At 41.6% G+C, this 26874-nt stretch overlaps 1 protein-coding gene across 11 annotated transcripts in view; it reads left to right on the forward strand.

Moving 5' to 3' along the window:
- The window catches only part of LOC136863859 (band 4.1-like protein 4), a 1130227-nt gene that overhangs the window by 792859 nt on the left and 310494 nt on the right, over positions 1 to 26874 (forward strand). For all 11 annotated transcript variants that reach the window (XR_010859221.2, XM_067140208.2, XM_067140209.2 and 8 more), the window contains exon 4: positions 3846 to 3888. Coding sequence is in view for 10 of the 11 variants with exons in the window: in XM_067140208.2 (XP_066996309.2) it covers positions 3846 to 3888 (43 nt within the window). In the remaining variant the exon portion in view is untranslated. The remainder of the gene's footprint in view (positions 1 to 3845; positions 3889 to 26874) is intronic.

Genomic DNA, 26874 nt, shown 5'->3' on the forward strand with positions numbered 1-26874 from the left:
ACAACCTACCTTCTAGTGTCACTATTATGTGTGCTTACTTGGCAGTAAATGTAATATCTGAATCCCTCACGGTTGATGTATGTGACAGCCCTCTGACGATCGGGACAAGTTATTCTGGTATGGATGTAGTCGAAGTGACCTATAATTCCGGGGAAAATATCCCAAATATTATAAAATATATCGGTTGCCAAGAATTGTGGCCAAGTTGACAGTTACCGGACTGTTCCTTGTGTCATATGTTTCATGGTACATAACCTCTGATTGTGATTCACTCCTAAAATTTGAGTTTAAACAGTGTTGTCGGCAGTGTTTAAACATGGCCGGTTGAACATCGGTTTTAGACGTGTCTAAGTGATAAATAACGTCTTTGTAATGCAGTGGCCATACTTAGACATCGTCTAAATACCGTTTCTGCAATCGGCCCATTGAGTTTGACACTAATGAACGGTATTTAGTAAGAAAGTTAACACACAAAATTAACCTTGTATTGGTTTGTTTTAAGGTCAGCTATGCTGCAGGAGCGTATAAGCTGGGTGGTTTCGAGATATGCATGGGTTGAAGGGAGGGTTGATAAATTTGTGTGAAGCGAGAACAACTGTTGGTACAAATAAGTGGGAACAATTAATCTTCCTGTATTGAAACGCAGGGTTGTAATTCTATTGTGTCCACAAGTCGATCATGCGGACAGTTTTAGCCTGTAAAACGAATTGTTAACATTTCTAATGATAGCACCATGGTAACGTCATAGATTCTATTGTAAAATTTTACCTTTCAGTTCAACTAACGAGGATTGTTGTATCCCTAGCTTTGTGAACGTGCTTCGTGTGGGTGTGGTTAGGCGAAAATCAATGCAAACTCATTTTGTCATCGTACTGATGCACCTTTAATCAGTGAACGTGCAAATAAATGAGAACAGCTGAAATTAAAATTATCATTTTTTTTGCTTGGTTTAGAGAAATGCAGGAACCAGTTATTTCACAAAAGGACAACAGAGTTTTAGGTATACCGATTAGATAAAAGTAAAGAAAAATTACGTTAGACAAACCCATCTAGTAACAGGGTTGCCAGACGTCACGGATTTTACGGACAGTACCGTATTCGTGTTAAATGTTCTGAGTCCCAGACAGCTCCTATCCGTGACGTCAATTGTCCCGTATTTTGAACCTCGAGAGAAATACGTCAGTGTTCCCACCTCTGATAAGTACCAAGAGGTTTTGGTCTTTTTTTCGAAGAGGACAGATTTCTTCACTCCTTGGTTTCTTTATCTGGTGTGAGTTCATAGATATTTAATTATTTTATAGTTTGCAGTTCTCGGATTGTCCATCTCGGTGAATAAGACGCGTAATAGCGAACAGCTACCTGAAGTTGTCCGAGTCAACCGCATGTTCGTGTGAAATTGTCAGCTGTGAGAAATATGTTCTGTTGACTTGATTAGGTCTGAGCTGTTCATTTCTGTAAATTTTTCTTCAATGTCATGCAGAGATGTTTATGGAATTGCTAAGAATGACACAAAAAATGTTAACAGCACTTCAGAGAAATGAAAATATATTGACATTGAAAGAACCGGTATGAATAATTAAATAAACTAAGTTTTTTCCTATTTATTTACGTCGCAGCGACAGGGGCAGGTCTTACGGTGACGGTGGGATAGAATAGGGCTAGGACTGGAATCGACTGTGGCCTTAAGACAGCCCAGCATTTGCCTGGTGTAAAATGGGAAATCACAGAAAACCTCTTTTAGGGCTGCCGACAGTGAGGTTTGAACCCATCCTCTCCCAAATACAAGCTCATAGCTACATAACGCAAACCGCGCGGCCAACTTCTTCGGTTCTCTAAGTTTCAGTCTGTATAAATGTTAAGGCATGCATTATTAAGCGTATCATTGTGGAACGAAGTTTATAACTTGTAGAATACTAGCCCGTTGATTTCCTTGATCGCACATCTGCCCCGTATTTTGATTTCAGGTATCTGACAACCCTTTCTAGGATTGGTGATAAAAGGTACCGTACTGAAAACGCCAAGCACGTAGGTGTAAGCTCAAGCAGCAAGGCTTAAAAGGTGCGGAGAGATTGTTACTAAATGATAATCATGGTAGGAAAACATTTGTAATAAAAACTTGAAAAGAAGTAATTATAATTACTTACCATGCGAAAGCGGAGGCTAAAATTCTATGGGCATCTTGAAAGAATGGATGAGAAACGGCTAACTAAGAAAATATTCAAGTACATCAACATCACTGTACTGAAAGCTTCGACGAAGTGTATCGAAGAGGTAAAAGGAGATGCAATAGAAAGTGGACTTAGAATGGATATGATTCACAACAGAAAAGAATTTTGAAGCCGAGTGGGCAGCATCAAAACATTCCAGGAGAAACTACCAAAATGTAGACCCAAATTGGTCATATTTGAGAAAGAAATGAAGATTAGAAGTGAATGGATGAAGAGGTTCTGAGAGAAGAAGAAGTACAAGTAGAAGAAGAAGACGAGAAAAGCCTTAGATCCAATGCGGTCCATAGGCAGCCAAATTCGGAAACAAGAAGAAAAATTACTTACTTGCCCGCTTAAATGTTCTAATACGGGCTGCGTGGTCGAGCTGGTACAGGCGTGTTCGGTTCTTTGTCAGGAAATCGAAAAATATAGAACCGAGATTTCCACTTCTGGACAGGCGTATGACCTTGAAGCTTACTCAGCCTACGGCAGAATTCAATATCAGATTGATTCCTAGGGTCCGAGCGAGCGGGTAGTGCGGTTAGGGGCGCGCAGCTGTGAGCTTGCATTGGGGAGAGAGTGATTTCGAACCCCACTGTCGGCAACCCTGAAGATGGTTTTCGTGGTTTCCCATTTTTACACTAGGCACAAGCTGGCGCTGTACCTTAATTAAGGCCACGGCTGCTTCCTTCCCGCTCCCAGACCTTTCCTATCCCATCGTCCCGTCGCCATAACACCTATCTGTATCGGTGCGACGTAAGGCAATTTGTAAAAAAAAAAAAAAATGTTTACAGTCTGACCGTTGAAATGAGTATACAATTATACACTTAAGTTTACGGATTGTAAGCTAGTGTCGAAAAAGAAAATATATTGAAATAGTTGCCAGTTAAACGCTCTCCCACGTGTTATGAACCATATTTGTATATTACGTAACACTGTATGGAGCGTATCTTGAGGGAATACTATGGTACGTTTTAATTGCCAGCCATTTAATTAAGTTTTAGTTCAGCCAAGCGTCTCTGTCACTTCCCCTTTCAAAATACGTCCACGAATCAATCCCTTTCCCAATGTCTTCTCGTAAGAGCTGACAATGGCTGTATTTCACATATTTAATATCATGTCTTGTGTATGTTGTGTCTCCATACACTGACTGATATGACAAAATTTACAAGTCCATTTAGAAACAGAAATGTTTCTGGTTTGAGTATCTCATTAAATTTATAATTTTGAGCTTAACTCTGTTTAGAATGTAACCTACTCTGAATAATTTCAGCAATTAATGTCATACATTCTGCTTTAAACTTACTAAATAAATAAGCCTACAGATATATTCATTGTTTACATAATTCATTCTGTTTCCCTTGGCTTTCTTCCTCTAAAAGTGTGATTAACTGTTTAAGTGTTCTTACTGTTCCCTTATTTCTATTAAATATTCTCATAAATCACAGACATAATAAGTACTCGCGTCAGGTGTTGCGTATACCAATCGTTGGGAAATGTTTGTCTTCGTTTCCCTGTTATTAAATTTTACCTATCAATCTGCACTTCCTGTGACCTGCTTTCTTTTTCTTTCTCTTGCTGTTGTTCATGTGCAAGGTGGTGGCACAACACTGAAGATTATTGTTTCTCTTGTTGCAGCACTGGCTGGATCCAACCAAGAAAATTGCGAAACAACTTAAAGGTAAGGCAGTTACTTTCTACATTTACTCGTCCTTTGTAGTAAAGCCGCGTGTGTTATTTTTAAGATACCTCCTTAATTTTTTCTAATTTTTTAATTTCTTTAATTTATTGCCTTTTAAACAACGTTTGGATATGACTTAGCCATGCACAATTGACACAGATAACACATATACCAAAATATGAGTTGGTGGTTAAAGGCAATTGAAAATATCTTACGTTCAATATTTCAGTTCATTCCATTTTTGGAGGAATAATGCCATGAACAAAAGATTCGGATTCTCAAAGTTGCAGTCTTCAAAAATGAATCACGTCTTTAAGTGCTAATATTTTCCCCTCGTAACACCGGCGATTAAAGTGTGAAGTGGATAGGAAGTGCAGGGCAGCTAAGGAAGAGTGGCTGAAGGAGAAGTGCAAGGATGTTGAAGGTTGTAAGGTCGTAGGAAAGGCAGACGCTGCATACAGGAAAATCAAGGAAATCTTTGAAGAAATGAAAACTAGGTGTATGAATATTAAGAGTTCAGATGGAAAAGCACTTCTAGGGAAAGAAGACGAGGCAGAATGATGGCAAGAACATATCTAACAGTTGCATCAAGATAAAGACGTAGATGATATGGTTCTGGAACAAGAAGAGGATGCCGATGCTGATGAAATGGGAGACCCAATTTTGAGGTCAGAATTTGACAGAGCTTTCAGAGACCTACGTAAATAGGAACAAGGTACCTGGAATTGATAACATTCCCTCTGAATCACTGACAGCCTTAGGTGAAACCAGCGTGGCGAGGTTATTCCATTTAGTGCTAAGTTGTATGAGACAGGAGAAGTGCCATCCGATGTTCGGCAGAATGCTGTTGTACCTATTTCCAAAAAAGCCGGTGCTGGCACGTGTGAAAACTATCGCACCATTAGTGTAGTATCTCACGCCTGCAAAATTTTAACGCGTATTAACAAATCTAGGAACACGTGAAGCAATCCTAACTTTACGTCTGATCTTAGAGGATCGAATTAAGAAGGACAAGCCCACATACATGGCGTTCGTAGATCTTGGAAAGGCATGTGATAATGTTGATTGGACCAAGCTATTTGAGATTCTGAAGATAATCGGGATCAAATACCGTGAACGAAGAATTATCTACAATCTGTATAAAAGTCGGTCTGCAGTGATAAGAATCGAGGGCTTTGAAAAAGAAGCACTAATCCAGAAAGGAGTGAGGCAAGGCTGCAGTTTTTCCCCCTCCTTTTCAATGTTTATATAGAACAGGTAGTAAAGGAAATCAAGAAGAATTTGGGAAGGGAATCACAATCCAAGGAGAGGAAATTAAAACCCTGATATTTGATGATGGTATTATTATTTTATCTGAGAATGCAGAAGATCTGGAGAAAGTGCTGAGTTGTATGTACAGAGTCTTGGATAAGGAGTACAAGATGAAAATAAATAGATCCAAAACAAAATTAATGGAGTGCAGTTGAACGAAGTCAGGTGATGCAGGAAATTTTAGATTAGGAAATGAAGTCTTAAAGGAAGTAGATGAGCATTGTTATTTGGCTAGTAAAATGACTAACAATGACAGACGTAAGGAGGACATAAAATGCAAGCTAGCACAAAGAAGGAAGGCCTTTCTTAAGAAAAGATACTTGCTCACTTCGAACATTGATATAAGAATTAGAAAAATGGTTTTGAAGAACTTCGTCTGGAGCGTGGCATTGTATGGAAGTAAAACATGGACGATTACTAGCTCAGAAAGAAAGAGTATAGAAGCTTTTGAAATGTGGTGTTACAGAATAATACTGAAGATGAGATGGATAGATCGAATCACTAATGAAGTGATAAAAGAGCGATGTCACATTCGTACAGGCCATGAAGGCCCTTGGAGGAGGGGAATGTAAAGGCTTCCACCATTGTTAACCTCGGCACGTGATTGGGTAGAGTGGTTAACTCTACACTCGGCCGCCTTTGCCCCCAGGAACCTGGTACTCATTTTTGGTGTAGGCTGAGTGAACCTCAGGGCCATATACTCCTCCGGAAGTGGAAATCTCGTTGCTTAAATTTTACGACTTCCTGACGGGGATTCGAACCCACGTCCTTCCGGGCGAACCGAGCACGCCTTTACCGCCTCGGCCAGGCAGCCCCTCTAATGAAGTGATGCTGAATCGATTTGGCCAAATTTGACCAGAAGAAGAGATAGAATGATAGGACACATCTTAAGACACCCAGGACTTGTGCAGTTCGTTTTTTAGGGAAGTGTAGGTGGTAAAAGCTGTAGGGATAGACCAAGGTATTAATATGACAAGCAGATTATAGCAGATGTAGGATGCAGCAGTTACGTAGAAATGAAAAGCTTAGCACAGGATAGGGTGGCGTAGAGAGCTGCATCAAATCAGTCTATGGACTGATGACTCAAACAAGAACACTTACGAAGCACTGGTTGGGAATGACACCGGTAGATGTTGCAGTTCAGATAAAAGGGGGTATCGAGAAGAATAATGGAGGATGCAATTAAATAGGATATGGTTGAGATCGCAGTCCTCTGCAAAACGTACATAGCACAGCGAAACCAAACCTCCTATACCATGATCTTAAGGGTATGAACCATGTTTTAACCTCATTCAAGTGAGAGAAGCAGTTCGAACTAGTGATTCATGTACCTTAGGAAACCATGGTTTGGAAGGGAAGAGGATAGAAGCTCTACCTTTGTGAAGCTGAGATGTTTCTCTTTCCGTAGACCACCTGTGATAAATTTGTTGTTAAATTATGGGAATAAAGTCCATCTATGGGAGTTGCAGCGCTGTAAACAAACCATGGGAATTGCCAATGCCAAAAATTCCCCAATGTCCTTTAACCCAAAGAAATGTTACGTATCAACCTGCAGGGTAAATATTTAAAGCAGAGTCCTCGATGCCATTTAAGTAATGGTGCGTTCGAAGATTCCATTGAAGATTTTGTCATTTCTGCACAGCATTTTGTGATACTGTAATGATGAGAGAGGAGCTGAACCGCTTGCGTTGACCAAATCGAAGTGCAGCATGTGTAGCTAAAATTTCAGATAGCATATAGATAGACGGTGTGCAGAACACTGGAGGCTGACATCGAAACAGGATCTGCTTCGTATTTTGAGAGTTAATGGGAAAATAGTCTTCAGTTGTGACAGCGTAACAGAAGGTTTGGCCTGAATCGTGAGCGTCGTCCATTTCCCTCATGGATAGCAGCCAATCGTTACAGTGCAGAAAGAAGGCGACGCTATGAAATAGCCAACATAAAGTAACATAAAGTTCTTACCTAGCATGTCTCGACGCAAATGCAGTAGCATTTCGCGTGCTTCTACTAAAAGCGCTGTTGTTGGCGTGAATCACATAGCACCCAAACAGATGAGGATTGCATAATGTCAAGTTTCTTCGTGACGAATGCAGGAGCATTCGCACACAAAAGAACTCCCGTAGTCAATGATCGAGCGAATCACGGAACGATACAAAATCAAAAGCTGTACATGGCACGGATCACGAAACGAAGAATACTAAGAATGTGGGCAATATGGCAACACGGACTTAGCCGACTATCAATGTTCAGGCCCAAGAAGCGTAATGATGATTTCACTGGAAATTTGATTGGACCTAAATGGACATTATCAAGCTGAGGCAGACTCCTCTTTCGAGTAAAAAATTACTCTAGTAGATTTCGATGGAGATAATTAAAGACCGTTGTTGTGCAACCATTTTGCCAGATCACAAGCCACACGACGTAAGTAGAGAGATGTGACATCAAAGCTAACAGACGTGGCGTAGTTACAAACGTCGTCGGCGACTGGAAAACGTGATCATAAGGGCTAAACAGATGCTCAAGGCCAGCGGTATAAAGTGTATACAGAATCGGGCTGAGCACAGCACCCTGTGGAATACCTTTACACACGAGGTGAGGGCCATGTAAACGACTACGTCCATCTCGAACGTATAGGCCTATATGTCGTTCATGTAACGATGTCCGAAGACCATATATGAAAGGTGGAGGGATATATCTTTTGTGGCAGGGAGTAAGAATATGTCATGTTCGTGTCCTCGTGGTACTAGTTACTGAGTTAATTTTTAAACGTTAGCAGAAGAGAACGATTATTTTAAAAAAATGAAAAAACAATGTTCTGAAATATGTTCATGTAGGCTTATTCATTTCAAACCCTGCTGATATCCAGTGATAGAGCAGTAAGGTATCCTTTTATCGCAAAAGCATGTTCTATTGCAGTAGTAAATATGCTGAGATGGTCCAACGTTCCTCTTCCACGGCGGAAACCATACTGCGACTGAGAAAGGAGTCGATGATGTTCCAATCATCATTCGAGCCGTGTTGTCACCATCCTTCACAGAATCTTCACCACACATGAGGAAAGAGCAATTTCTCTGTAAGAAGAAGGGTCACGAGGATCCTTTCCAGCCCTCAGAATAGGGATGACCATATGAGTTATCCAGCCCGAGCGTAAATCTTTGCGTGTCCATATCTTGTTGAAAATGTCGAATAACACTGATGTACAAGGGGTAGATGTCTAACATGATGTTTACTGTTTCTAGCGAAGTTGTTCATGCTGATTTGAAATCTGAAAATCGTTTTGCTATATCATGTCAGATTTTGAACATGCTGACAAAGTTTTATTTTTCATGAAACAGCGTTCATCGAGAATAGCTTTCATAGTTTTTCGTTATATTTTAACTTGCTTCTTTATTGTCAGTGACAATGGACATTATGGGGTCCAGAGCTTGCATAAATTCACCATATCTGTTTTGCTACTAGGGCGGCTATGTAGCAAACAAATCCAATACATGCCATGTGGTGCATTTGCACAAATCTTAGCTAAAGCCATGTTCATTAGTACTTCATGTAGCAATCAATGCTCTAGCGAACTTCTGTCTGCGAGTTTGTTTCCATTTTTTTGCTGGTTGCTTTACGTTGCAGCGACACAAATAGGTCTTATGGCGACGATGGGACAGGAAAGCCCTAGGAATGGGAAGGAAGCGGCCGTGGTCTTAATTAAGGTACAGCCCCAGCATTTGCCTTGTGTGAAAATGGGAAACCACGGAAAACCATCTTCAGTGCTGCCAACTCTGGGGTTCGAACCCACCATCTCCTGGATGGAGAGAAACAGCTGCGCGCTCCTAACCTCACGGCCAACTCCCCCGGTAGCTTGTTTCCTTGTTACAAGTTAAATATATGTAAATGGTTGATGTATATCTCAAGAACGGTGGGTGGTAGAGACAAATGAGTTGTTTTCAAACGCGTGTTGGATAGCAAGATAACCACCGAAAGTCATTTTTTGTTGATCAGTGTAATAGTTCATATGCTAATTGCGGGGAGATGACACTTGCGACACAGCCGGTGGAGCAATATGAGTATGAAAAGCCTTGATACAATCGGACAGAAATGAAGGACGAGGAGAACTACCCACTACTCCTTTTAAGGCCCCTACTTTCTTCCAGACTGCCGTAAGCGAGGTTTCCCTCTTTTTTCTACACAGTAACTTCGCCATGGGATCGCTTTCTGTTTTGATTTAAAAATAGTTAGACTCGTGATGCCTTGATAAGTAGAATAATTTTCCCGGGACATAGATAATGAGTAAAAGCAACTTGACTTCTTTCAATAAATTCGATAGTATTCTGTGTCGCACCACACCATAGGGGTAAGTTACAAAAAGTAGAAAGATTGTTGCACGGGAATACTAATGGAAGCTACGTCATTAAGAGTTTGGATTAAACATCCGTATTTTTGAATGAATCGCTAGGGAGGGTTGAGTTAATTTTCCTTGCCCTGTTGAAGGCAATCCAATTTGCACGTTTGGTGTTCCGCTTTGTGTTGGGGTAGAAGGTTGTAGTTAAGGCGTAGCTATTCTGAAATAAAATTTCCATAGGAAGATGATCAAATTCCAGGGAGTATCGCCATGCTTCCCAAGAGAGGTTGACAGCAATTGTAGGAAGACAGATGGTTACATCCACTTTCAAAGGTCTACGACGAGATATAAAGGTAGGACTGCCGTCGTTATGTGTATAACCAGGTGGTGGTCGTGCATCATATCTTGAAGGGCTGTCCCAGCACATCCCCATGCTACACTATGTTCACTAAGGTCTCAACATATTATATATGGAGGTTTAAATTGATGAAATAAGCTGCACCATTCTGCTGGTTGAATTACAATACATGATAAACAATAAAACAAAACAAACCCCACGGCACTTAACGCCCTTGAAAGGGCCTTGGCCTGCCCAGCGATCGCTGCTCAACCCTAAGGCCTGCAGATTACGAGGGGTCGTGTGGTCAGCACGGCGCATCCTCTCGGCCGTTATTCTGAGCTTTCGAGACCGGGGCCGCCATCTCACCGTCAGATAGCTCCTCAATTCTAATCACGTAGGCTGAGTGGACCTCGAACCAGCCCCCAGGTCGAGAGAAAAATCCCTGACCTGGCCGGGAATCGAACCCGGGGCCTCCGGGCGAGAGGCAGGCACGCTGCCCCTACACCACGGGGCCGGCTTGATGAACAATAGATGGGTATTAATCTAAATACAACCATAGGGAGAAATATTCGAGCAGCTCAGTCTGGTAGGAAAGAACTCCGGGAAATTAAGGGATGTTTCTCCATGACTACTATCGTTGCCTATTCGCAGACCGCTGCCTCCATAGCTGTCATCTTTATCTGATCGCAGAACAGTTTATCCAGGAAAAAAATAACTGGTATACCTGCGCAAAACCAGGTCTCAGATAATGCTTCCAAGGGGGTGTGTCGGTCATGTAATTCTCTCTGAAGGCTATGTTTATGAGCTAGCGCTCATTGGATGTTTCAATGCAATACATTTATTTTAGAAACTTCCGTTAATATTATATTATCGTGTCGTGTAGTTCCGATGCTGAAGGGACAGCCCGACTGGATAGAAGCATACCTTGTAGAAGCTGAGTAACTAGGTTATGGATGCTAGTAATAAGGGGTTCTGAAGAGAAATGTGGAGGTTGAGAAGTGCTCCCAGTTAAGGGACTATCACTACGAGGTGCGATCAAGAGTTTTGAGGTGGGTCTGGAGATCTCGGGAAGAGGCCGCCAACGTTGAAGAATGGTGATGTTGTTGTCTGGTAAAGATGGAAAATCTTGCTCGTCTTGGAGGGTTAATGGTGTAACCACCACCACATTTTGTTTTCATTTTGTTTTGTTTTTGTTTGTTTCCTTAAAAGTAGGGTATATTTGGCCAAAATCTCTTTTATCTCTTGTCGTTTATTCTACTCCGGACACTGTTTACTAAGTGCGTTATGTTGACTTGGCAGTGTACGCACGTAGGTTGAAGCAGTGCACAAGGATTTGGAGCATGTGACACGCCACAGTTATTGCATCTAACCTGGGATAGACAGTGTTTACTAATTTTTTCCGAAGGGTAAACAATTATAGCAAATGCACACTGGCGCCAGGTATGGAGAAACCTCAAAACGCGCCCCGTGTATTGACACACTGTCTGGAAGTGTCTGACAAGGAGAGGCCAGACCCTGCGTCCAGCCGATTTCAACGAGCTTCAGTGTACCTGTTGGGGAACATACAACAGTAACTCGTGTGTTAGGGTTTGGGTCAATACGCTTTCGTTTTCGAAAAAAAAAAAAAGAAAAAAAAGGGGGTCAAATGTCATGACGTAGGATCCGCTTCGGACGAGGTGGAGGTGATAGAACACTAAAAGGCGAACAAACGTGACTTAAACATGTCAGGTCCGCAACCTAATAGTTTCCAAAAAATGGATGAATTCCCCGATTCCAGTCCAGTGCATATATACCTGGATAGTTACAACTCAGTCAAGGGGAGCGGTGGCTGAGTGATCACTGTGAAAATCCACAGTCTGTTTCCAGTCATTCGACCGGGTCAGGAATGGAATGAATGAAGAGGATAGGAATTGTGCCGGCTGCCGAAGCCTGTCGCACTCCTCTGGGGCAATGATTAATGAATGACAGATGAAATGATATTGCAGAGTGTTGCTGGAATGAAATATGACAGGGAAAACCAGAGTACCCGGATGAAAACCTGCCCCGCCTCCGCTTTGTCCAGCACAAATCTCACATGGAGTGACCGGATTTGAACCACGGAAATCAGCGGTGAGGGGCCGGCGCGCTGCCGCCTGAGCCACAGAGGCTTGAGTGGTCACTGTACGTGTCTTAAATACATTATACTCTAGGGGTGGGTAAATATGTCATGCAAACATACATTCCTACAGAACGGTACAATAAGATTCATTTACCTTTACAGATGCGCATAGGAAAATGAACTCAACGAAAATTGATCATGGACTTCATAACAATATGCGGCTGGGAGGCGTGACCAGACTTCTTCATAATCCGTTTGCTGTCCAGCGTTGCTTTCTCTCTCGGACTAAGCAAGGGATCCCACATCTACCGCCTCAAATGCAGTGTCCTGGAGCGTGAGACTTTAAGTCTGGGATGAAACTGGGATGGAGGACCAGTACCTCGCCCAGGCGGCCTCACCTCCTACGCTGAACAGGGGCCTTGTAGGGGATGTAAAGATTGGAAGGGATAGACATGCTGGGGCTGTGCTTTAATTAAGGCTATGGCCGTTTCTTTTCCACTCCTAGGCCTTTCCTATCCCACCGTCGCCATAAGACCTCTCTGTCGCACTCCTCTGGGGCAATAATTAATGATTGACAGATGAAATAATATTGGAGAGTGTTGCTAGAATTGTCAAAAAAATATAAAAAGAAAAAGTTTAGACAAGGAAGAGGGAAGGAAACGCCCGTGGCATTAAGTTACGTACCATTCCAGCATTTACCTGGAAGATAAGTGGCGAACCACGGAAAACCACTTCGAGAATGGCTGAGGTGGGAATCGAACCACCTCCTATTCAGTTGACCTCTTGAGGCTGAGTGGACCCCGTTCCATCCCTCGTACCACGTTTCAAATTTCTTGGCAGAGCCGGAAATAATGGGTAGGAAAAGCATTGTCACATTCGCGGTTTTGGTATAGCAGCGCCGATATATTGAAAAACAGTACCTGTAACGACATCTGGTGTAACTACTTGCTTCTTATCAATGCCGCCTGAAGGATCTTCTAAAGCGCGCTTGTTTGCCGGGACAGGTGATGAATAACTCAACCGCATGTTACAGTCATAGGTAGAAGATGAATTTAGCACTTCCATTGCACTCGCAACAATATTAGACACTAGTTCAATAACTTACTACTGTACTCATAATTATGGCCGTGTGGCATTGTGTAGGTCTTTCGAGTAGTTGACTTATAGGCGACCCACGTGCCTGTAGGTATGAGCCTAATCTATTATGTATTCTAATGCTGAAGACGGCATACACATCCAGCCCTGGAGCCATCGGAATTAATCAATGAAGGTTAAAATCCCCGACACTGCCGCGAATCGAACCCGGCATTCTTTGGAAAAAATTTCAGCAAGCTGATCATTTAGCCATGGAACGGACTCTAACTTACTGTTCATCGTACGCAAATTAGACACTGGTATTGGAGGAGGACCACCCTCCATAGCACAAACTGCTAATTACGTACCAAAATATGTCATTAAACTACACTCTAACTTAAATAGTCTCAGTCACTGAAAACCACGAATGACGGTATGAACTGTTTACTTATTGATCTCACTCAACACACTGACAGCACAATACTACACGAACGACTACTCAAGAGACCTTCGGTCTTCCGTGACCGTACTCGAGGACGTACCACTGCGAACAGTAATCTTATTTTTAAAATAACAGCAAGGTCTCATTTCGTAATTTTAGTCCCGAAGTGTATACAGTAAGATGTTTTGGTGCAAGTTTTACCAGAAATATATTGATTTGTTAGCAATAAACACGGTGTTCATAATTTATTCACCAATTCATCAGTAGGTTGACGCCTTTACAATATCTTGTTAAATCTTCTATTCTTTCAGCACCGCAAATTCAACTTATTCTCCCATATAATTCATTGCTTTCCATGTAAGTTTTTATCTTTTCCCTTCAGGTCCCTCTTGGCGTGACTATTCACTTATACTGCAAATAGGTTCATAAACGAAATAATTTGTGCTTCCTAGCATGAATAACAATGGAATCAAAACTGGCATTCCGTTATTGATAGAAATTGATACAAATTTCTATATTAAAAAATAGCACATTGCTCTACTGAAATCGCCCGAACTAAATAAAAGGCTTTACAATTTTTCACGTATTTGGATAATGATATGTGTCAACTAGAAAAGTAACTAGTAAAAGATAATTTGGTTTTTAATTGGCCAAACTACAAGTGATCAAATTGACTGATATGAAATAGAGAACTGATTAGGAATTGACAGCCATTAAGATGAATGAGGAGAGAATCTGTATTTCTTGGATTAAATGATAAATGATAAATGAACCTAACTGTCGATTGTATACCTTGAAGGCCCCTATGTCGTCTTACCCTCACTCACATATCTGAGCATTCGTCTCCTTCTTGCTTCATTCTTCTTGTGTGCCCATAGTCAGATTATAGCATCTTCCATCCTCCATCCTCAATACAGCCATTTCATTTCCTACAACTTCCTCTTCAAGTGCTCACGTTCATTCCCAGTTAGTATTTTACCGTCTCCCTGTTCGACGAGTTGACTACATGGTGGGGACTGCTTAGGGTTCGAGCTACACAATCGTTAGCCTTGATTTTCCGTGGTATCCCATGTTCACACCAGGCATATTTTGGGGCTTTATCGTAATTAAGGCCATGGTCGCTTCCTTCCCAGTACTAGCCATTTCCAACCCCATCGTCGCTGAAAACGTATATGAGATTGTGCATCAGTAAACCACTGGCGGAAGAAAGAATCTCCCAGTTCGGGCACCCAGGCTAGCGACATCAGGTAACAGCTCAGTAATTAGAGGCACTTTATTTCTTGCCGATTCTACATAGTCATCAGCTCGTGGTCTTGTCTACTCCGCTGCTGAATACTGCTTCCCTGTCTTGCTAATAGCTGCAACACAAAACTGAGCTCTCCGAAAACCATAACAAGTAGTTAGTCGGGTGTAAAATAAATAAATAAATAAATAAATAAATAAATAAATAAATAAATAAATAAATAAATATTATTATCATTATACTATTGTTGATGATGACGATCCTTTTTGTTCAAAGGGGCCTAACATCTAAGTCATCGGCCCCTAATGGTACGAGATGAGACGAAATTTAATGTCACTTAAAATTCCCAATATGTATCCACCGACCAAAATTAAAAAACATGATAATTAAGAATGAATATGAATTTGCGGATCTAATTCACAATATTGAAAATTAAAATAATTCCAAACTCCATCCACTGACGAATTCAAAAAGACGAAGATGAACAATGATTATGAACGTAAAACAATCAGTGGCTCCGACCCACAGTACCACAAATTCCCATAAAATAATTGAACAAGGGACTGGTTCCAAAGCAAAATTCTAAATCGATGATGCTTGTTCGCTAGAAGGGTCTAAAATCCAGGTCACCGGCCCCTCATGATGGTACTAATCGTTGGTAAAGCACAACCATCGTGTTCCTCATGTAGCGGTATTAATCACGAGTAACGTAGACTCACGGTGTTCCTCACATAGTGGCACTATTCAAAAGTAATGTACTTCGCCCAGGTAACGCAGACCTATGGTGTTTATCACACAGTGGCGGCACACTTAGGCAACGCAAACCCATGGTGTTCCTCGCATTGTGGTACTAATCACAGGGACCCGTACTATCCCGTGTGTTCTTCATACAGTGGGTACTAATCACAGGGAACGCAGACCTACGGTGTCGCTCATATAGTGGTTAAACATGTCTAAACACGGGCAATACCCAGACCCGTGGTGTTTCTCGCATAATGGTACTATTCACCGGCAACGCAGACCTACGGCATCGCTCGTATAGTGGTACTAATCACAGACAACGAAAAACCGACGGTGTTCCGCATATAGTCGTGCTAATCAGGGGTACTGGACACCCATAGTGACCCACTCACGATGCTACTAATCACAAACCTATGGTGTGACCCACATAGTTGTCGCAAGTAAAGTCGACCCCTGGTGTTCCTCGCGTGGTGGTACTAATCACAATTAGTCTCATGGTTCTAATTCCATCATCCCTTTTTCGACGCTTTTAGTCGCCCCTTACGACAGTAAGGAGGATCATGGGTCTATTTTTTCGTCTGCGTCCCCCGCCCACAGGGATTCAGAGGGAGAAAATGGAAGGGATCGGATACTTCGAAAAATGAAGAACCTGACAAAGAAAGAAAGTACCACAAAGGGCGTGATATGAAAGACTCTCTACGCCTCGAATACTCTAATACCGTCGGGGTCGGAAAAGAACAAGAGTTGATCAAGGGAGGTCAGACAGGATACATTATTATTATTATTATTATTATTATTATTATTATTATTATTATTATTATTATTATTATTACAAAACTGAGCTATGTTCAGCTAAGTCAGTCTACGTGCATCATGACAAATATTCGGCCCTCAACCCTGAGGCATATTCCTCTACCTCACATGTGATGGAAGCATATTCCAAGAAGGGAATACAGGAAGGTAACCGCTGCCTCACCTGCTTGTCCTTGAGGATAAATTGGCGGACCGTAAATTCAACGTAAATCGGGCCTGGAATGAATGAACAGCTCTCCACCACAGTTCATTTGTATTCATTCTCATCTTACCTCACTCAACGTGCCGCAAATCACAAATTTCGCACCGAGCGAGTCGGCTACGCGGTTCGCATCACGTAACTGTTACCTTGCATTCGGGAGATTGTGGGTTGGAAGCCTACTGTCGGCAGTCCTGAAGATGATTTTCCGTGGTTTCCCGTTTTCGCACCTGGCAAATGCTGGGACTGTCACGGTCGCTTCCTTTCCAGTCCAATCTCATCTTATCCAGAAGACTTCCCTGAAATGAAATGGCGTATGGCTTTTAGTGCCGGGAGTGTCCGAGGACAAGTTCGGCTCACCAGGTGCAGGTCTTTTGATTTAACTCCCGTAGGCGACCTGCGCGTCATGATGAGGATGAAGTGATGATGAAGACGATTCATACACCCAGCCCCCATGCCAACGAAATTAACCAAAGATGGTTAAAATTCCCAACCCTGCCGGGAATCGAACCCGGGACTCCTCTGACCAAAGGCCAGCACGCTAACCATTTAGCCAAGGAGCCGAACAAGACTTCCCTGAGTCGATGCGACGCAAAACAACTTGTTTTAAAATTCCTTTTTTTGTATTTATACAGGGTGGTCGGAAACAACGTGAGCCGGTTTTATGCGCGTTAAAGGATTATTTGAAAAAATAATTCGATATCTCGCACTGATGGATGTGTAATGGACTAGTATAACTTGGAAACAATTCCTTAGCCCAAGGGTAAATAATGAAAATATCGAGCTCGACAAATTATTATTATTATTATTATTATTATTATTATTATTATTATTATTATTATTATTATTATTATTATGGCTGTGAAGTTGTTTACATCTATTAGTATTAGTGTTATTATTATTTACGTAGTTGTGTACGGACTTCATTTGGTATAAATCGCGATCGTATTATTTGTGAGGTTATATCACGAAGCATCTACTGTATGTATATTAATATGAGTTTATTTAATGTATTCAATGTATTTAATGTATTTATTACCTGTATATGTGATGTGTACATCCGATCCAGTATTGTGCAACACACGGTGGTAGTCCAGAACAACGCATCTTGTCACTAGAATTGCATAGAAAATTATTTTCATTGTAAATAGGTTATTGGAAACTCGAAATTGCGAGAAAGCATGTTGTGTCATATTCTTCTAGAAGCCTGGCCAGGCAACGTATATAAAGAGGCGGTCTTGGAAGTAGAGTAAAGTTGTTAACGAGCTGCTAGGGAAAGTCGTGAACTCGTGTTGTAATTCTGTTGACATGTTAATGGGGCAGTCGTCGTAGTAGTAGTAGTAGTAGTAGTAGTAGTAGTAATGGATTTTTTAATGAGACTTGTGTGGAAGTCGTGTTAGCCGAGTGTTTGAAGTCAAGTACTGTATGTGGATTTGTTCCGTTGCTAGTTGGTTGACATACAAGTGTTCAGTCTTATTCTTATTCTTCGTAACAGTGTTTTGCTCATGATGACTGTTTATTAGTGCGTGTGTGTAGAATATGTATTATATAATTTGTAACTAAATAGTGTACACAATTCACAGCATTTCGTGTGTGCGTCTTTATGGTAACATCAGCACGTTGTTACTTTATTACTTGCTGAAGTAGGCCAATCAGATCACTTCGCGGGCGAATTCAAATGGGCTTTGCGAGGCGATGTTCCTAAATCTGCACGTGGCTCAAGATATGCTTGAGAGTGATGCCGAGAAATCAGTGTCAAACATAAACACACCGCGGGTTTCAGCCGGTGGCACCATAGCGCGAGCCTGTCAGCCGGGAGGTCCGAGTTCCAATCCCTCCCTGGGCGATTTTTTTCTCTCCTTGGTGCTCTCAAGCCAGTCTTAAGCTGCGTTCAAATTTAGCAACACCGCCTCACAAAGCCCATTAGAATTCGTTCCCGAAGCGATCTGATTGGAAAAGTTCAGCAGCTGATAAAAAATGACAACGCCACGAACCTACTACCTGGCGTAGCAGGGGGATAGGTGCTACTCCCACGTTGCGGATAGGGGGATCCTAACCGGCTTGCCGGCGGACTTGAGAGAAATAAAATACCTCTCGTGGACCAAACACAAAACCCCGTGTGGGTGGGGCCGCAGACGAAGAATACACCCACGGTATCCCCTGCCTGTCGTAAGAGGCTACTAAAAGGGGCGAAAAAGGGATGATTGTATTAGAACCATGAAACTCCTTGTGATTAGTACCACCACGCGGGGAACACCATGGATCGTTGTGGAATGCATAATCAAATACATGGTAGTTTCAATCTTTGAATGCATCGTTTATCATAACGTAGAACATAGATCGAAAATGTGTTTTGAGCGAATCTGTTGAAAATTTCGTAAACCAATGCATGTTTTGCACCTCCCAATTATAGATGCGGTTGGTTCCCCAGTGATTGATTACATTCCTGTACCACGTACCATCTGTTGATGAGCAGAGAGAGGCTACACTAATTTGCACTGAGCTAAAATTTGTCATTTTATTGGAATTTTTGAAAGCTAAGTAGTGATGAATGTTAAAACATCATATATGCACTAAGTAAGTTGTCAGGAGTGAAAGGTACAATTGTATTTATAGTAATGGTGCGACATATTTTCAGCTGGACCGGTGATCTCAGTGCTAGCCTCGTTAAATGTATCATGATCATCATCATCATCGGGGCTAAGATTTCAGTGTAATAAAAATGGCTAAATATGTACGTACATACAGTAAACCAAAGCAAAGCGAAGCAAAGTCATCTCCGTACAGGCCTTGGAGAGGCGGAAGGTAAAGGCTTCCACTATCCGTAATCTCGGCACTTGATGGCGTCGAGTGGTTAGCTCTACGCCCGGTCGCCTTTGCCCCCAGGAATTAACCTGGTACTCAGTTTTTGTGTAGGCTGAGTGAACCTCAGGGCCATGCGCACCTCCAAAAGTGGAAATCTAGTTTCTGAAATGTTTCGTGTTCCTGACGCAGAATCAAACCCACGTTCTTGCGGGTGAACCGAAAACGCCTTTATCACCTCGGCCACGCAGCCCTTTTACATACACATGGGGTAAAGTAATTCAAAATATATACGGTTTTTTTATAAACTAGGTGAAAAATAATATAAAGAATAATATTGTACCAAATGTTATCATTATTTAATCTGTTTACCATCCAGGGTTGGTTTTTACCCCGGACTCAGTGAGAGATCCTACCTCCACCGCCTCAAGGCGTCAACCAAATATTAATACTTATAAAAAGAGTTCAGTTAAAGATATATTGCTTAAAACATGAAAGTCACAAAAAATAAGTATTAAAGTCACCGAACAAGAGTTTAACATTTTCGATATGGGTACAGTGGGTTGAGTGATAAAGCCAAGGACAGCAAGAAAGAATAAATGTGTACAGAGCACTATTTTCTTTCCATACTTCATAGAAATATGACACCAGAATCCAGCTCTGAATTAATGATGCTGGTAAAATAACGTTTAAGTTATTTTCTGGGAAGAATAACTTTGAAACCATAAAATATGGAAGACATTCAAAATAAAACGTTAAATTATGTAAATATATACTGTATATAAGTTTTCTTCAAATATATAAATACATGTACTAAAGCTCGAAATATGAACAAGTATGAAAAATAAAATAGGTTTTAAATCACTCCAAATGTCCTAATTCGTAAAGATATGATAAAACTTTAACTGTGGTTAATGAAAATACAATGTGTATTTACGTAGAAATCCCAGTCCTGATCTTCATATATCTAACAATAATTGGGGTCGGGGTGCGTATATGTAATGCATGTTGGCTTGGCCATGTTTACCAGCTAGATGCCCTTCCTGACGCTAAACCGATGTGGAGCAGTTTCCGTGTGGTGGTTGTTAGTGTAATGTGCTGAGTGTGTATTGCGGCAAACAGAAACACATAGTCCCTGAGCTAGAGGAATTGACCACATGCTAATATCCACGATCCGTCCGAGAATCGAACCCGGGGCTCTCTGAACCAAAGGCCACAACTCCTATCAGTCAGACAAGGAGCCAGACAGTGTACATCCACATTTTGGCACCAAAATTTATTTCAGCATAATTTTGCCAGTAATAGTTTCATTTCCAATTTTGTTGAGCTTTCACATCATGTAAGTCATATGCGCGAATATTTGGACACTGGATAGTGAGGGCGCCAACACCGTGGTGTAAGAGTAGTATGCTTGGAATGCCGGGTTCTATTTCCAATCAGTCCAAGAAGATTAATTTTGTACCGAAGAATGGAACGGAAGTCACTCAGCGCAATGGGACCAGCAGCGATGCTAAGCATTGAGAATGAGTTTATCGTTTTGCTGATCTCGTGGCTCTTCAATATCTGCAGGCCATCTGAGCAACAGTCGTCTTGGTAGACCGATTTCTTCGAAAAGATTTTTGCGTCTCGGATTTTTTATTGTGAGGATGGTGATTGTACCTTTAAGTATCAAAAACAACCAGATAATTTACTTCCATATAGCATAAGAGGAATGGGAAGTATTTGAAAGATGGTATAAGTTCGGCGGTAAATCCTATGAAGAAACCATAATGACATTATACTTTTTTCATTCTCCTTTTCTCTAGAGATGTTGCCTGTGTTTCAACTCGTAAATATTGACTTTTGTTCGAATAGTGTCTTCAGAACTTTAACATTTGCGTATGATAGTATCCAACGCCTTTGATATCTGAATAACGTCGCAGAATAACAAAGCAGGTAATTCGAGGCCTTCTGGGACTGAAAGAACAAGGAACGAGCTGCGTGGAAGTCTCGTAATAATTGTACAGCTTTGCTTTGCAAAAAACTTTGACTCGCTGCTCTCCCACGTGGCTAATGCATGCAAAACACACCGGCAGTCTCAAGTATAACAAAGTCTTAGAGACACGTCTAAACGAGCTAGAGAAGATTTAGTCAGTGAGAAAGCCATTCCAGTTTATCGAAGCAGGAGATATAATAATAATAATAATAATAATAATAATAATAATAATAATAATAATAATAATAACATACATTATCATTATAGACTGTTATGCCTTTCAGCGCTTAGTCTGCAAGCCTCTGAGAACTTACTAAACGTCGCCACAATCCTCGATTTGCAACTAGTGTTGTGGCCTCATTTAGTTCTATACTTCTTATCTTTAAATCGTTAGAAACCGAGTCTAACCATCGTCGTCTTGGTCTCCCTCTACTTTTCTTACCCTCCATAGCAGAGTCCATTATTCTCCTAGGTAACCTATCCTCTTCCATTCGCTTCACATGACCCCACCACCGAAGCCGGTTTATACGTACAGCTTCATCCATCGAGTTCATTCCTAAATTAGCCTTTATCTCCTCATTCCGAGTACCCTCCTGCCATTGTTCCCACCTGTTTGTACCAGCAATCATTCTTGCTACTTTCATGTCTGTTACTTCTAACTTATTCATAAGATATCCTAAGTCCACCCAGCTTTCGCTCCCGTAAAGCAAAGTTGGTCTGAAAACAGACCGATGTAAAGATATTTTCGTCTGGGAACTGACTTCCTTCTTACAGAATACTGCTGATCGCAACTGCGAGCTCACTGCATTAGCTTTACTACACCTTGATTCAATCTCACTATATTACCATCCTGGGAGAACACACAACCTAAATACTTGAAATTATCGACCTGTTCTAGCTTTGTATCACCAATCTGACATTCAATTCTGTTGAATTTCTTACCTACTGACATCAATTTAGTCTTCGAGAGGCTAATTTTCATACCATACTCATTGCACCTATTTTCAAGTTCCAAAATATTAGACTGCAGGCTTTCGACACAGTCTGCCATTAAGACCAAGTCGTCAGCATAGGCCAAACTGCTTACTACATTTCCACCTAACTGAATCCCTCCCTGCCATTTTATACCTTTCAGCAGATAATAATAATAATAATAATAATAATAATAATAATAATAATAATAATAATAATAATAATAATAATAATAATAATAATAATAATATCCTTGAAATTAAAACTGAAGTCAGGCAGGGAGAATGGACTGTCACCGGTTCACTTCAGCTGTGTGTTGTAGAAGGTTATACAGCATGGGAAATATAACATGCCATGAACGATTTACTTAACCAAGTATATATAGAAGTATCAAAGAATTGTGTCACGATTGTTTTCGTTGATTATCTGACCATCGTATCTAGAAACACAGCAACAGACCTTCAACAGATAAAACTACTAAGGAACAAAGTGAAAAAGGTGGTCTCCTGATGTCCTTTGAGAAAACTAAACACAGTATATGGCAAATATTAAAATTGCACTCATCACCTAAGAACAGAAAAAATTGACAGCTTCAGGTACCTCGGCGAGACTGTCCAGGTGAAAACTAGTGAAAACGAAGCCAATAACAGCAGGTGAGAGATGGTCACTACCTTCCATAGCACACATAGGCTGTACAAGGAAAAGACCATCTCAAGGCAAGCTAAGCTCAGACATTAAAACACAGTGATAAAAACCGAGTGGCTGTATCCAAATGACTCCGAATGACCGGAAAGGCTGGGATTAGAGAAACCGAGAAATTTGAAAGATCCTTCGCAAGATAATAGGGCCGAAAACAGTAGAGGAAGTAAACAGCTGTATCAGGAAAACGAGCGACTGATGGAGTGAATAAGAAAACGAATTCTATGGACATCTTTACGGAGTGGCTGAAAAGCGATTGAAAAAGCAGATTTTCAAAATACTGGACAGTAGACCTAAAGTTTCAGGTGAGTGGTTTCAAATGAGGAAGGAATTCAGCAGGATTTCTCTCAGGCAGAAAGACATCGCAGATGGAGCACGATACAAATTACTGGTCTACAACTTCCAAGGGCTACCACGTTAGAGGCGCGCGGCTGTGAGCTTGCATCCGGGAGATAGTGGGTTCGAATCCCACTGTCGGCAGGCCTGAAGATGGTTTTCCGTGGTTTTCCATCTTCATACCAGGCAAATTCTGGGGTTGTACCTTAATTAAGGCCACAGCCGCTTCCTTCCAACTCCTAAGCCTTTCCTATTCCATCATTGCCAGAAGACCTATCTGTGTTGGTGTGTCGTAAAACCACTAGCAAAAGAAAAAAAAAGGGCTTCCATGAAGAATTGACGCAGAAGAGAGGATGGACAGAGGATAGAAGACATAGGCTACTTCTAGACAAAGAATGCAGCGCTTCTGGGCTGCAAAAAAGGCTTCCTAAAATGTATAAGTTACTTAATGTAGCCCCTGAACGAAATAATAATAATAATAATAATAATAATAATAATAATAATAATAATAATAATAATAATAATAATAATAATAATAATAATAATAATAACAGAGTTGCAGACCTTCAAGTGGTGCCATCCCGTTGGCCTGCCTGCCAGTTTCGACTTTCCAGATGTACTTCTGCCTAGCAATGGATGCAGAAATATACTGGACCATTTCTATGGCTGAGTTAATTTGATTTTGTCAGGTGATACTGAGTCCGCCACTAGAGGTCTTGACATTCGGGAAACAATGGCATGGCGTGCCAAGATTTCGATCAACATCAAAAATCGCCTAATACAGCCAGGATCGAACCCGCAATCCTGGAATTATGAGTCTGACACTCTACCATCGATGCACTGAGGCAGATGGATTGCCGGAATATTGCCCTAAAATAGAGATCTTTAATAGAAGAAGCAGAAGAATAAGAATCTCGGCACCGAGCTCGATAGCTGCAGTCGCTTAAGTGCGGCCAGTATCCAGTATTCGGGAGATAGTAGGTTCGAACCCCACTGTCGGCAGCCCTGAAAATGGTTTTCCGTGGCTTCCCATTTTCACACCAGGCAAATGCTGGGGCTGTAACTTAATTAAGGCCACGGCTGCTTCCTTCCCACTCCTAGCCCTTCCCTGTCCCATCGTCGCCATAAGACCTATCTGTGTCGGTGCGACGTAAAGCAACTAACTAGTAAGAATCTCGGCCTTCAACTTCCATTCAAAATTTCCCCACACACTGAAAGTACGCACCATTTGCGTACACAGCAATAACACGTACAAACTGTACTGGGGATGTTGTAACTAACATTCTAGAGGACACAGCGTTCCAGCACATCACCATGTAAGTAACTGTTACACAGTACACAGATAAATAAATCAGATATGGAAACTTGAATCAGTGATTACAGCCCGACTCACGGATGTTATACCCAAAACTCGGCCACATAGTCTTGCTATTATGATCGTCCACTCGCTTGGGAATGTCGACTAGCAAATGTTTTCCTGTCGAGCATTGTGAGGAGGTACTCGGTCGGTAGATGCAGGGTGAGTCTCGGCCCTTAAGTGAGTACGGCTGGTCCGTGGTCCAACAGCTCTGCACTCTGACCGACCAAACGAGTAGAGGAGGAGTGGCCACGGCTCTACCGGGGCTCTACGCCTCTGCATTCGTTAGACGGGAAAAGACTGGACCTCACGGCTGGCCCCGACCGTCGACTGTGCTGAGAATGGTTTTCCGTGGTTTTCCATTTTCCTGCACTAACGTGAATGCCGGGACAGTTCCTAGGGCAGACCACGGCCGCCAACACCCTCACCTTCTCCGAGCATCTCCTTCACCGTAACAAATCTCCCGGCCTGAGAGACGGCGTCACCGTCTAAGAGGCCCGCCTCCCCCTTTAGGGGAGGAATGAAAACATTTTTAGTAGTAGTAGGAGGAGGAGGACGTACTCATGAAAGTGAAGCTGAGTAGAGAGCTGGCGCTGTGAATTCAAGGTGACGGCTTCTATTGCGGCTTAGTCCCTTGGTATCTGCAGATGCTCAATTAAACAGTCTCGTGTCGGCAGATTCAGACACGTAAAAGACCTCCTGCGGAAAACATTTCCGGCACCTCGATGTCTCCAAAAAAACCACAGAAGTAGTGGGATGATAAACCAATAACATTTGTCATGTTCAACTGGGTTCGATTCCAGGCAGTGCTACAAATTTAAGACGAGCTTGATGAAGTAAGACTGCTCAATCTCAGTTAAAGCAACTGAGAATAGATGTGTGTTATTATCTCACTCTTGGCCTGCCAGAAAATACCCCTTTCCGTGATATCCTTGCTTCAAATACTTGTAAAAATTTGGACCGATTCTAAAACTGTTACAGCTGCTCCATTACAGTTTTATCCCAGTTAATCTCATAGTGCAGACGTCACATCGGCACACGTTATTGCACGTATTTGCCACCCACTAATAAGGTAAGCAATTTAGGCCACGGCTGTTGCGATAACATTTTTATTGAACGTAATTATTTTAGCAAACAGTGTGTTAATAACCGTTTATATCGCCTTTTGTTACTAACGATATATAAACACTTAAAACAAAGGCGTACAGAATTGCCACTCATGCGCTTACTGAAAACAACACAGCAAGCCGTAAGTTTTAATTCTTCGCTCTTCGTCCTTATTGTATTTAAATAACTTCACAGTTAAATGACTCGTTTTCAGAATACGGTGCCGTCTTAGATACGATTCTTTCCACTGGCCTTCTGAGGCCTTCTAACTATTACAGGTTTTAACAGACGGTGGGATGTCGGAATTTTGTTTCGATTCCGTTCTGTTGCAGTTAGTGTATACAGTAAAACCTGTGAATACAGTAAAACCTGTCTTTAGCGGAACCTTTATGAACCGGCAAACTGTCCATATCGGAAAATTTTCCTGGTCCCGTGAATTATGGTTAATTATTCATGTAGGTATTTAGCAGAACCTGTCCGACGCGGAAACGGAATGGCATTTCTTCTACTATGACGGAAAAAAATGTAAATTTCCTTCCTGACCCTTTGCAGTACATGTGTATTCCGAGTGGACCTCAGATGGCCGAGATAGCATTTGACCAGGAAATGTCTGTCTCTGTGCTCGATGCTGTAATTTTGATCGCAGAAGCAGTGTCGCTAAATAGGGTACGTCAATGTTTTCACAAAGCCAAGTTTGGCTGACACCCTGACGAAGGAAAATACTAATGTGCTACAAAAAAACTCTCGACAACGTAATTATGGCAATGTCAGTGCAGAAGATTACGTGACCATTGATCTAGAACAGAGATGCTCACGCTGGGCATTTCGTCCCGCGGGTGCCCAGCACTGTAAGCGGGCGGGCTGACAAGCGTATGCTATTCAGCCGCAGTGACGTTGTGGCTACGTTACTGGCCGTGAAGGTTGGCCGAAATTCTCCCAGTCACTCTCTATCACTGCGGCGATACCCCGAGTTTGAAATGGAAGCAGAAATCTACGTCATTTTCAATTGACGTTGTAGGAAATAAGTTATTTATCTTCATTGCAGTTTATGTATTTTGACTGGATACAATAAAGAATTAGGCCGACAACCTTAAATATTTTTTGTAATGTACGTAATGAATTACAACTTTCACTGTTAAATTTTAAG

Source organism: Anabrus simplex, chromosome 2, assembly GCF_040414725.1.
Source record: "Anabrus simplex isolate iqAnaSimp1 chromosome 2, ASM4041472v1, whole genome shotgun sequence".
Classification (NCBI taxonomy): Eukaryota; Metazoa; Arthropoda; class Insecta; order Orthoptera; family Tettigoniidae; genus Anabrus; species Anabrus simplex.